This window comes from Prionailurus bengalensis, chromosome B2 (assembly GCF_016509475.1).
Source record: "Prionailurus bengalensis isolate Pbe53 chromosome B2, Fcat_Pben_1.1_paternal_pri, whole genome shotgun sequence".
Lineage (NCBI taxonomy): Eukaryota > Metazoa > Chordata > Mammalia > Carnivora > Felidae > Prionailurus > Prionailurus bengalensis.
This window is the reverse complement of record NC_057349.1, coordinates 79,607,249-79,619,437: the sequence shown is the minus strand read 5'-3', so window position 1 is coordinate 79,619,437 and position 12,189 is coordinate 79,607,249. Positions and strand designations below refer to the sequence as shown.

The following is a 12,189-nucleotide window of genomic DNA, read 5'->3' as shown; positions in this document are numbered from 1 at the left end:
GTATGAGAGTTCTCTGCTCCACATCCTCTCCAACACTTGGTATGACCCGTCTTTTTAATTTTACCGACTGTAGGTATTTAGTAATATTGTGGTTTGATGTTGAGTTTCTTGGCAATTCACATATCTTTTGTGAAATGTCCAAGTCTTGTACTGATTTTTTAATTGGGTTTTTATCTTATTGTTGAGCTGTAAATACAAGCCCTTTGTTGGATATATGCTTAAATTTTTTTCCCTCCCATCTGTGGCTTGCCTTTTCATTTTCTTAACAATGTCTTTTGAAGAGTGAAAGATTTATTTTATTTTTTTTATTTATTTAATTATTTTTTTTGCAAGAGTGAGAGATTTAAATTTTAACTATTACTGCTTATTCTAGAAGGTATTTTGCAACAAAAATTAAAAGGTTTTGTAGTAAACCATGATTGCTTTTTGTTTTTTTTTAATGTTTATTTATTTTTGAGACAGAGAGAGACAGAGCATGAACAGGGGAGGGGCAGAGAGGGAGACACAGAATCTGAAACACAGCACAGAGCTCTGTCAGCACAGAGCCCGATGTGGGGCTTGAACCCATGAACTGTGAGATCATGACCTGAACCAAAGTCGGACGTTTAACCGACTGAGCCACCCAGGCGCCCCCATGATTGCTTATTATGTACATATGTATAGTATATCTGACTAGTTATTTAACATTGTTGGAAGAGATTCTCTTGTCACTTTTTATTCAGGTTCTCCTGAATTTGTCAGCGTTTCTTCACATTTTATGTAAAATCTTGTCAGTAAAGCCATATCCACTGTGGACAAGTGATATTGAAAGATAACCTAAGCAAGTCTTAGAATGAGGAAATGTTTTTCTTTTAAAAAATTTTTTTAGTGTTTATTTATTGAGATTCAGAGAGACAGAGCATGAGCAGGGGAGAGGCAGACAGAGAGGGAGACACAGAATCCCAAGCAGGCTCTCGCTCTCAGCTGTCAGCACAGAGCCCAATGTGGGGCTCGAACTTAGAACCACGAGATCATGACCTGAGCCGAAGTCGGACGCTTAACTGACTGAGCCACCCAGGTGCCCCTTTTTCTTTATGCTCTAACCATTTTTACGTGTATTTGCACTTGAAATGAAAACAGTTTGTATTTTATAATCATTGTACTTATTCAAATGAATTGATCACAATTCTTTATATTTTTCTTCGTAGGTCTTAAATATTCAGTCGTTTTGACTTTTTTCCCATTACCATCTCTAACTTAGTAGTGAATTCTTTCTCTTTTACATGTGGTTTTCTCTGTGGAGCTATGAAGAAACCTCTAAACTTAGATGCCTGGCTTCTTTTCTAGTTTGGAGCATGTTTCCTGGATTCTTTTATTAGAGTTATCTCCTGCACTGATTTGTGAGAAAAACAAAATCATAAAGAAGTCCTTGCCAAAGTGATTTTTAAAATTTGGAATTAGAAAAACGGTTTAATACCAGAATTCTAATGTAATCTGGAGGCTGGCAGTGACAGAGATCAGAATACTGACTTACTGTTAGATTAATGGAAGGAATGTGACACTGACTGGAGGTAGTAGCAGCAGGTAAGGCGCTAACTCGGGCAGCTTTATGCCTCTCTGACAAATAGAGTTGTGTGCCTTTATTTCTCCCTCTACTGGGAACGAAGGGCCAGGAATAAAGCTTTTCTTTATTATTGTATTGGAATATCTTGGCTTCCAAAAATTAGATTCTTAATTATTGTGGCTTGGTGAGATTCTAAGCTCACCTATCTGATTAATTGTCCTTGGACAGAACCCCAGGCCTCTTGACAATCAAATTGGATCTTTACTAATAGTAATCAATGCTGCTTTGGTTTGTGATGCTTATTAGAAAGTAAAGTGAATTCAATGTACAATTCTTGGTAAGTTTCTCCAAAGTTCCCTCAAAGTTCTGTCTGTATATCCTAGAAGTGTTTATTTTGGAAATGCAAGGTTAGCAATATTTTATAACAGGTAGAGCAAGAAATACTAGCTATATTCTTGTAGTCTTCAGTGAAAAATAAGGAATAATCCACATTCCATTTTCTGCCTCATATTTTCTTCCTCTTATTTTTTTTCTGATTATAAAAATAATCCATGCTTATTGGATAATTCTTTGGTTTTTGGCATATTAGGAAGATGTGTTATGGCTGCTTAAATTTTCTCACTGTAGACATTAGATGCATCTCATTGGTGTTAGATGTTAATGATTTTCCTGAATTAGAAGATGGCACTAATAATATATAATCTGTTTCACTATGAAGTCACCTTCTTTAATTAAACTAGACTTCCAAGGAGAGAGAGCTCCAGAAGATAGGGCCAAGTTTTATTTCTGAAGAATCCTTTTTTTCACCTGGTTAGTGATAGATTTCAGGTGAACACGTTGAAGAATGCAAAATTCTCATTTCTTATAGGTAGATCATTCAACATAAAATAATCTTGTACTTGGGGCGCCTGGCTGTCTCAGTTGGAAGAGCACATGACTCTTGATCTTGGGGTTGTGAGTTCGAGCCTCATGTTGGGTATAGAGATTACTTAAAATAAGTAAAACTTAAAAAAATTACTTGGTACTTACTTGTACTTCCTATGTGAAGAACCCACCAGGAACTAACTGTAGGAATGTAATATGAAACAGTCTAGTGATAGGGATGGTGGCTTTGGAGTCATATTACTTAGCAAATATTTGAGAGTCTACTTTCTGCTTGTCCTTGGGGCTAGGGAGATGATTTAGACATAGTTCCTTACCTTAAAGAGTACATAATCTCATGGGAATAGAAAATCATTTTAAGATAGTTATGTTGTAACAAGTACAATCACAACTGTTATAGAATATAATGGAATATCAGAGGTGATAAGCCTAATTCTTTATTCGAGGTTGGGGAAGAGGTGATGAGGAAGAAGAAGGGGATTATGGAAGGCTTCCTGGAGGAGGTGATTCATGAATTATCTTGAATAAATAGAAGTTTGCTAGATGGATAATTGTGGGGTATTTTTTTTTTTTTTTTTTTTTGAAAGGCTTTAGGATAGGATGATGATAGGAGAGATCTCAGACTGAAAGTGAAGATATGAGGTTGGAGAGTATGAGCCAGATCATACATGCTAATAGGGTGTGATAAGGAATTTTAATATTTATATGCTTTTAAATTGCACTGGCAAACTATTGCAGTTTTTAAAGCACTGGAATGAGGTGATTTGACATCAATTTTAAGAAGCTTACTGTTTTTTTTTTTTTAAAGTAAGCTCCATGCCAGTGTGAGCCTTGAACTCATAACCCCAAGATCAGGAGTCACGTGCTCTGTGGACTGAGCCAGGCAGGCGCCCTAAAAAGCTTGCTTTGGGGGTGCCTGGGTGGCTCAGTTGGTTAAGTGTCTGACTCTTAATTTCGGCTCAGGTTATGATCTCATGGTTTGTGGGTTTGAGTGCCGCTGTCAGCATAGAGCCCGCTTGGGATTCTCTCTCTTTCTCTCTCTCTCTCTCTCTCTCTCTCTCTCCCCCAATCACACTCTCTCTTTCTGTCAAAGTAAATAAATAAACTAATAAACTAATAAATTAAAAAAAAACTTGTCAAAACTAAAAAAAAAAGAAAAAAACTTGCTTTGAATAGGGACACCTTGGTGGCTCAGTCCGTAGAACATGTGACTCTTGATCTCCAGGTCGTGAGTTTGAGCCCCACATTGGGTGTAGAGTTTACTTGGAAAAAAAAATTTACTTTGATTGCTCTATGCTTAATGAAGTGAAAGAGATAAAAATGGAAGTAGGGAGACTAGTTAGGAATTTGTTGTGATAGTCCAGGTGAAAGACAATGGTGATGGTTTAAAAGTAGAGTTGAAGAGTGGTAGGCTGATTTGATAGATGTTAAAGAGGGAAAATGGACAGAACTTGGATATAGAATGAGGGAAAGAGTTAAAAATGAGTCCTAAGTTCCTGGCTTATGCAGTAGGATGATTGGTATCATTAGGGCTTACTGGGGAGAAGTGGGTTGGAAGAGGTATTCTTTTTAGAAAAAAAATTTTTTTTAAATGTTTATTTATTTTTGAGAGAGACAGAGACAGAATGCGAGTGGGTTAGGGGCAGAAAGAGATGGAGACACAGAAGCAGAAGCAGACTCCAGGCACTGAGCTGTCAGCACAGAGACCGACGCGGGGCTCGAACTCACAAGCTGTGAGATCATGACCTGAGCCGAAGTCAGACGGTCAACCGACTGAGCCACCCAGGTGCCCCTGGAAGAGGTATTCTTAAGGTGCTGATTACTCAGGAAGAGATGTTGAGTATACAGTTGGATGTATAGTTTGGAATTCAAACAAGTTTGAGTTGGAGATACACATTTAACAATCATCAAATAAAGACAGTATTTAAAGACATGGTAGTTGATTAATCAAAATAAGTAATGCTAGTTTCTTTAGCAGACAACTTCCCAAATTCAGGGGTTTCAATCAAAACATGTTTATTTCTCATTCATATCTCAATGCATTGTCAGCTTAGCTTTTGTAGGTAATTCTCCATGTGGTGAACCTCTGGGCTCTTTACATCTTGTGCTGCCATCCTTTTAAATGTGCGACCTCTAAGGTTGTCATAGAAGAGGAAGAGCAGGAATGAATGATCTCTCGGGGGGTTTTGTGGCCAGCCTTGGTAGTATGTTTAATCCCTGCTGATATCCCACTGGCTAGAATCCAGTCACGTGGACCTAACCTAACGACAAGAGAAGCTGAGAAATGTAGTCTTTCCATGTGCCCTGGAAGAGGAAAATAAAAAATTTGGTCAACAGATAGCATTGTTTCTGCCATGGCAGTGGATAAGACCTTCTAGAGAGAATAGAGAAAATGGAGAAGGTCTAGGACAGAATCCACAGAAATCCAGAATTTTGAAGTCTGGTAGAGGAAAAAAGAGAGAATGTAGGAATTGAGAAGGAGTAGCCAGAAATTGGGGATGGTGTAATCCAACCATGGATTGCCATGGAAGCCAAGAGAATTTTTTGAGAAGGAAGGAGTTGTCAAATATATGAGATGCTGCTGAGATGCTAAGATACTGGAAAAGTTGGTAACAACATGGAGGGGAGGAAGAGTTGATTCATGGTCCTTGGGGAGGGAACACAGAAGGGAATCCAGAGCAGAGGGGACGGGATTGCCTTTAATGGGGGAAGGATGGGAGATGAAAGAGAAGATGAATTGAGATACAGAAAGGTTTGTAGATTAACCGCAAAGGTGAGACAAGTTTTTGTCTGATGGTGGAGAGGCATTGTTGAATAGTTAACATCTGTATCACCTGAGTTTGAATCCCTCCTTTTCCCCATTTATTAGAATAAAGTGTGACATGTGGGCAAGTTAATCTCTCTTGCTTTGATTTTCTCACTTGTAAAATGGGGATAATAACAGCACTTACTTTTTTGTTAGGAGTAAATGAATTTGTGTAAAATGTTTTAAATGGTGCTTGATATGTGGTGAGCATGCAAAGTTAGCTTATATTATTATTTCTGTTTCTTTTTACCTTTTCACTGAGGTGTAGCATAAAGCTGTCAGTTGAAAAGGGGATGGGGAAGCTTGCTATATTTTATGAATGAGGAGTATGTGAAATATTTGTCACGGAAGGTGGTGGCCTGTGGTAGGATTGCCTTTGAGATTGGTGATTATGGTTGATGGTGTCACCTATCTGCTGTGCTGTGAGATTTTCTCTGGGAGCCCTGAGCTGCACAGGTGTAGGGCCAAAGAAGTCAGGTGGTTGAGTTTGTTGAGGTCTGGGTTTTTCTCAGGTGAATGTGGTCTAGTGCTGCGGGAGGAGGAAGGAGGTTAAGGGTGTTTAGAAGGGACTGATTATGATGATCAGCTGTGGACTCTGACGTTGATAAGAAGTGAAGCCTGGAGGAGCTGATGGAAACAGGATCAGACTTCTGAGACAGCAGTGAGGAGGAGAGAGGGTCTAATGGGATGAATCTTCTAACATATCATATTATTTCCTTATTTGTTATGTTTCTTGTTTATAGTTCATTTTTTTCCCCAATAGAATACAAGCTCTGTGAGGGCAGGGATTTTTATCTGTTTTTTTTTTTTTTTTCTTTTCACTAATGTATTCCATGTACCTAGAACAATGCCTGGTACATAATAAGTACTTATTAACTATTTGTTAAATAAGCTAAATGAAGTATAAGAATTTAGATGAGATGATGGTAGAGGTGGTGAGAAGTGAAAAGTGATCAGATTCTGGATATATTTTGAAGATAGATCCGAGAGGATTTGCTGATGGATTGGACATGGGGTATGAGAAAAAGAGAGGGGTCAAGGATAACTCTAAACGGTTTGGCCTGAGCTACTAAAAAAATAATGTTAACCATTTGCTGAGATGGGGAAGACCATGAGAGGAGCAGCTTTTGGAGTTGGAATATTGAGAACTCAGGTTTGGAAATGAGGTCTGAGACATATTTTGACATCAAGTGGAGATTAAGTCAGGTAGGCAGTTTGATATCTGAGCCTAGAGTTCAGGGAGAGGTTTAGACTGGAGATACACATTGTTAAGTCAGCAGCACATTGATGGCTTTTAAAGCTGTGAGACCAGATGAGACACCAGGTGAATGAATGTCGATAGAAAGGTATGAGGACAGAGCCCTGGGACAAAACATTGAGGGGTCAGGGAGTTAGGGGGAGCTAGTAAAGGAGGTTAAGAAGTAGAGGCCAGAGATATAGGAGGAAAACCAGAAATATGTAGTATCCTGAAAGCCAAGTGAAAACGTGATTCAAGAATTAAAAATTAAATTGAATTTAAAAAGTGGTCTTGAATTGAGCAGTGACCAGTTCTTTGAGAACTGAGAATTGACAATTGGATTTTGCAGTGTAGAAATTATTGGTGATCTTGAGTAGTTTTGTAGAAAATAAAAATTTTAAAAATTATGTTTTTATGAGATTTAGGTTAAAACCTCTGATCAGATGTTAAGATTTTATTGAGGTTATTTTAGGTAGATATTTATTCTTATGGATATTGTGTTTTAAGATATAAATCAGTTAAAATAATTGATTTTAAAATTGATTATATGAGGTGGCTACTTTTATGATTCAGGAAAAAAAAGGTCAAAGAGGTCAGTTAATCTTGCTGAAATTATGATCACTGATAATAGTTGTTTGAAAGGTGATTTTGGGGGCGCCTGGGTGGCGCAGTCGGTTAAGCGTCCGACTTCAGCCAGGTCACGATCTCGCGGTCCGTGAGTTCGAGCCCCGCGTCAGGCTCTGGGCTGATGGCTCGGAGCCTGGAGCCTGTTTTCCGATTCTGTGTCTCCCTCTCTCTCTGCCCCTCCCCTGTTCATGCTCTGTCTCTCTCTGTCCCAAAAATAAATAAACGTTGAAAAAAAATTTTTAAATGAAAGGTGATTTTGGTTGATATGCTTGTCAGCATGATCCCTATGCTGGAATGCAGGATAAAGTGCATAAGATGGAGAAGGTTCATAGTAAAAAAGTAAAATTAAGAATTTTAAAGAACTGATTTAATTCACTCCATTATCAATTTTCCTGTATTATCTTTAAGAACTTTAAGGCAGTAACTTTTTAATGTAGTAGTTTAAAACCTTAGTCTTTTTTAAAAAAACTATTACCCAATGCTTTTTAATTTTTTATTATTTTTACTTTAAAAAATTTTATAATCAGCTATAGTTGACATAGAATGTTATATTAGTTTCAGGTGTACGACAGTAATTGGACAATTCTGTACATTATCCAGTGCTTACCATGATGTGTCGTTACCTTCTGTCACCATACAGTGTTGTTACGATATTATTGACTCTATTTCCTATGCTGTTCATTTCATCCCTGTGACTTATTTTATTAGTGAAAGTTTGTACTCCTTAAGCCCCTGCACCTATTTTGTCCATACTTCCTGCATCCCACCCTGTTCCCCAAACTTAAGAGTCTTTTTGGAAGTTCCATTCACTGGTAATTATTCTTTTGCTATTATATTTGATTGTCAATTTCTGGAATTTATTTAAAAATTCTAAGGTGGTACTTTTAAAAGGTGTAGTTTAGATTGAGAATACTTCATGAACAGTTCTATTTAAAACATTTTAAGAAAGTGATTTGAGAATTGCTAATTATAGTTTCAACTTGGAACATTTTCTTTAATGAAAATTGTTACCCATCTTAATGTTGTTTAGGAAGATTCTTACCTCTGAAGACAATGTTAGGACCAAGATATGATAGTCAAGTTGCTGAAGAAAATCGGTTCCATCCCAGTATGCTCTCAAATTATCTAAAGAGTCTGAAGGTAAGAAACAAAACATTTTTGATATTGATTTAGTATACTTTATCCCTTTCTTGTTCTTCAGGTGGCTTTTAAAAAACCTTTTTATTTTGAAATAATTCATTGACTAAAAGGAAGTTGCAAAACTTGTACATAGAGTTCTGTCAACCCTCCTCCCAGCTTTTCCCAATGGTGACATCTTATATTATTGTAGTACAATATTAAAAGCAGGAAATTGACCTTTGTACATTACAGTATTTTTGAATAGATTACAGATCTTATTTAGTTTTTACCAGTTTTTACGTGCATTCATTTGTGGGTATGTGTGTATAGTTCTCTGTGGTTTGATCCAATGTATAGATTCCTGGTGTTGGTTACAGGACTGTTTCATCTCCACGAAGGAACTCCCTCTGCCACCCCCGTTATAGTCAGACTCCTCCCCTCCCATCCCTGTACACTGAAAACTGCTAATCTGTTTTCCATCTCTGTAGTTTTGTCATTTTGAGAATGTTGTATAAATGGAATAAAACAGTATATGGCCTTCTGGGATTTGCTTTTTTCACTAAGTGTAATGCCCTGGAAGTCCATCCAAGTTTCAACAAAAAGTTTGTTCCTTTTAAAAACATTCCATGCTCATGGATTGGAAGAAGAAATATTGTAAAAATGTTGATACTACCCAAAGCAGTCTACACATTCAGTGCAATCCCAATCAAAATTATACCAGCATTCTTCTCAGAGCTGGAACGGACAACCCTAAAATTTGTATGGAACCACAAAAGACCCCAAATAGCCAAAGTAATATTGAAAAAGAAAACCAAAGTGAGAGGCATCACAATCCCGGACTTTAGCCTCTGCTACAAATCTGTAATCATCAAGACAGTGTTGTATTTGCACAAAAACAGACACCTAGACCAATGGAATAGAATAGAGAACCCAGAATTGGACCCACAAATGTATGGCCAACTAATCTTTGACAAAGCAGGAAAGAGTATCCAATAGAAAAAAGACAGTCTCTTTAGCAAATGGTGCTGGGAGAACTGGACAGCAACATGCAGAACAATGAAACTGGACCACTTTCTTACACCATGCACAAAAATAAACTCAAAATGGATGAAAGACCTAAATGTGATGGGAAGCCATCAAAATCCTGGAGTAGAAACCAGGAACAACCTCTTTGACCTCAACCGCAGCAACTTCTTATTTGACGTTTCTGAAGGCGGGGGAAATAAAAGCAAAAATGAACTATTGGGACCTCATCAAAGTAAAAACCTTCTGCACTGCAAAGGAAACAGTCAACAAAACTAAAAGGCAACTGACGGAAGGGGAGAAGATATTTGCAGATGACCTATTGGATAAAGGGATAGTATTCAAAATCTATAAAGTACTTAACAAACTCAACACCCGAAAAACAATCCATTGAAGAAATGGGCAGAAGACATGAATAGACACTTTTCCATAGAAGACATTCAGATGGCAAACAGACACATGAAAAGATGCTTAACATCACTCATTATCATGGAAATACAAATCAAAACCACATTGAGGGGCTTCTGGGTGGTTCAGTTGGTTAAGTGTCCGACTTTCGCTCAGGTCATGATCTCACGGTTCAGGAGTTCAAGCCCTAAGTCAGACTCTGTGCTCACAGCTGGGAGCCTGGAGCCTGCTTCAGATTCTGTCTTCCTGTCTCTCTGCCCCCGAATGAATAAACATTTAGAGAAAACAACAACAAAAAAACTACATTGAGATACCACCTCACACTGGTCAAAGTGGCTAAAATTAACAACTCAGGAAACAACAGATGTTGGCACGGATGTGGAGAAACGGGAACCTTCTTGCACTTTTGGTGAGAATGCAAACTGATGTAGCTGCTCTGGAAAACAGTGTGGAGGTTCCTCAAAAAAATTAAAAATAGAATTACCCTGTGACCTAGCAATAGCACTGCTAGGAATTTATCCAAAATATACAGGAGTGCTGATTCATAGGGGTGCACATGTACCCCAGTGTTTACAGCGGCGCTATCAACAATAGCCAAATTATGGAAAGAGCACAAATATCCATCAACTGATGAATGGGTAAAGAAGATGTTGTTTTATATATACGATGGAATACTACCTGGCAATGAGAAAGAATGAAATCTTGCCATTTGCAATAGCATGGATGGAACTGGAGGGTATTATGCTAAGTGAAATAAGTCAGTCAGAGAAAGATAAGATATGTTATCATTCATATGTGGAATTTGAGAAGCTTAACAGAGGACCATGGGGGAAGGGAAGGGGAAAAAATAGTTTCAAACTGAGAGGGAGGCAAACCATAAGAGACTCTTAAATACAGAGAACAAACTGAGGGTTGCTGAAGGGGGAGGTAGGTGGGGGTAGGGGGAGGTAAATGGGTGATGGGCATTAAGGAGGGCACTTGTTGGGATGAGCACTGTCTGTTGTATGTAAGTGATGAATCATGGGAATTTGCACTGTATACACTGTATGTTAGTTAACTTGACAATAAATTATATAAAAAAAAGTTTGTTCCTTTTTATTTTTTATTGTTGAGTAGTAGTCAGTTGTATGGATGTATCATCAGGTTTATTTAACTCCTCTCACATTGAGTGGTTAAATAACCATTTAACCAATTTGAATTATTTCCAGGTGTGGGGTATTGCACATAAAGCTCTTGTGAACATTCATGCACAGGTGTTTGTGTGAACAGTAGTTTTTTGTTTTCCTGGAATAAATACTCAAGAGTATGATTGCTGAGTGCATGGCTAGTTTTACAATAAGTGCCAAACTATTTTTCTAAATGAAACATTATAATTTTTACATTATTCAGACATAATGCTGATTAGTTTCCTAGGACTTCTGTAACAAATTACCACAAACTGGGTGGTTTAAAACATTTATTCTCTCACAGTTCTGGACACCAGAAATTCTAAATCAAGGTGTTGCAAAGTTTTGCTCCTTCTGGAGGCTTGGAGGGAGAATCTTTTCCGTCCTTTTCTCCTAGCTTCTCGTGATTGCCTGTGATCCTTGGCATTCCTTAGCATGAGCTCTGTGGGTTGTCTCTCTTGTTACCATTCTTCCTGTGTGTGTCTGTCCAAATTTCTGTCTTTTAAAGACACCCTAATCCAGTATGACCACATCTTAACTTGAGTGTATTTGTAATGATCCTATAGCCCTGTTTCCAAATAAGGTCACCTTCACAGGTTCTAGGAGTTAGGACTTGAACATATCTTTTCAGGGGACATAATTCAGCCTTTAATACTAATCTTTGTACTCTTCCATTCTAGTACATTCAGCAAATATTAGTACCCATTATGTGCAAGTCTTTTTTTTTTTTTTTTGTATGTTTATTTGAGAAAGAGAGAGAGAGGATTCAAAGCAGGTGCTGTGCTGACAGGAGAGAGCCTGATGTGGGGCTCAAACTCAAGAAACTGAGATCATGAACTGAACTGAAGATGGTTAACTGACTGAGCTACCCAGGTGCCCTGCATTATGTGCAAGGCTTCTATCATGAGTTAGAAAAATTGCCATTTAGATTTGAAAACCTCTTATCCCTTTTCTTGGTGTAGTTTTGAGTCTTTATATGTTAATGTTTTTTTATTTTAGCTTGTAAACTTTTAATTTTTATTTTCATTATCAGTAATCATATTGAAAATTATAGTTTGAGTTTAGAAGCCACATAGCCTGGCTTTGATTTCCAGTTTGCCCCTTACAACTTTGTGGGCACGTTACGTATCTCTTCCTGTTTTCAGTTTCCTCATCTGTAAATAAGGTAATAAAATTCGTGCATAGAAAGCATGTAGAATAGTGTTTGGCACGGAGGAAGGACTTCATTTAAATCTCACAAGAATTCTATGAGATAGATACTGTTAATATGCTTACTTCATGGATTGGGATTATTATGAAAAATAAATATGTATATGTAATATATGTATGTATGTATGTGTATGCAAACAGATTCACACACAAATATGTTATCCACACA

At 37.5% G+C, this 12,189-nt stretch overlaps 1 protein-coding gene across 1 annotated transcript in view; it reads left to right on the top strand.

The window, feature by feature from the left end:
* Positions 1-12,189, top strand: part of RNGTT (RNA guanylyltransferase and 5'-phosphatase) — a 326,083-nt gene that overhangs the window by 1,368 nt on the left and 312,526 nt on the right. The window contains exon 2 of the mRNA XM_043591917.1: positions 8,126-8,235. Within this exon, the coding sequence (XP_043447852.1) occupies positions 8,126-8,235 (110 nt within the window). The remainder of the gene's footprint in view (positions 1-8,125; positions 8,236-12,189) is intronic.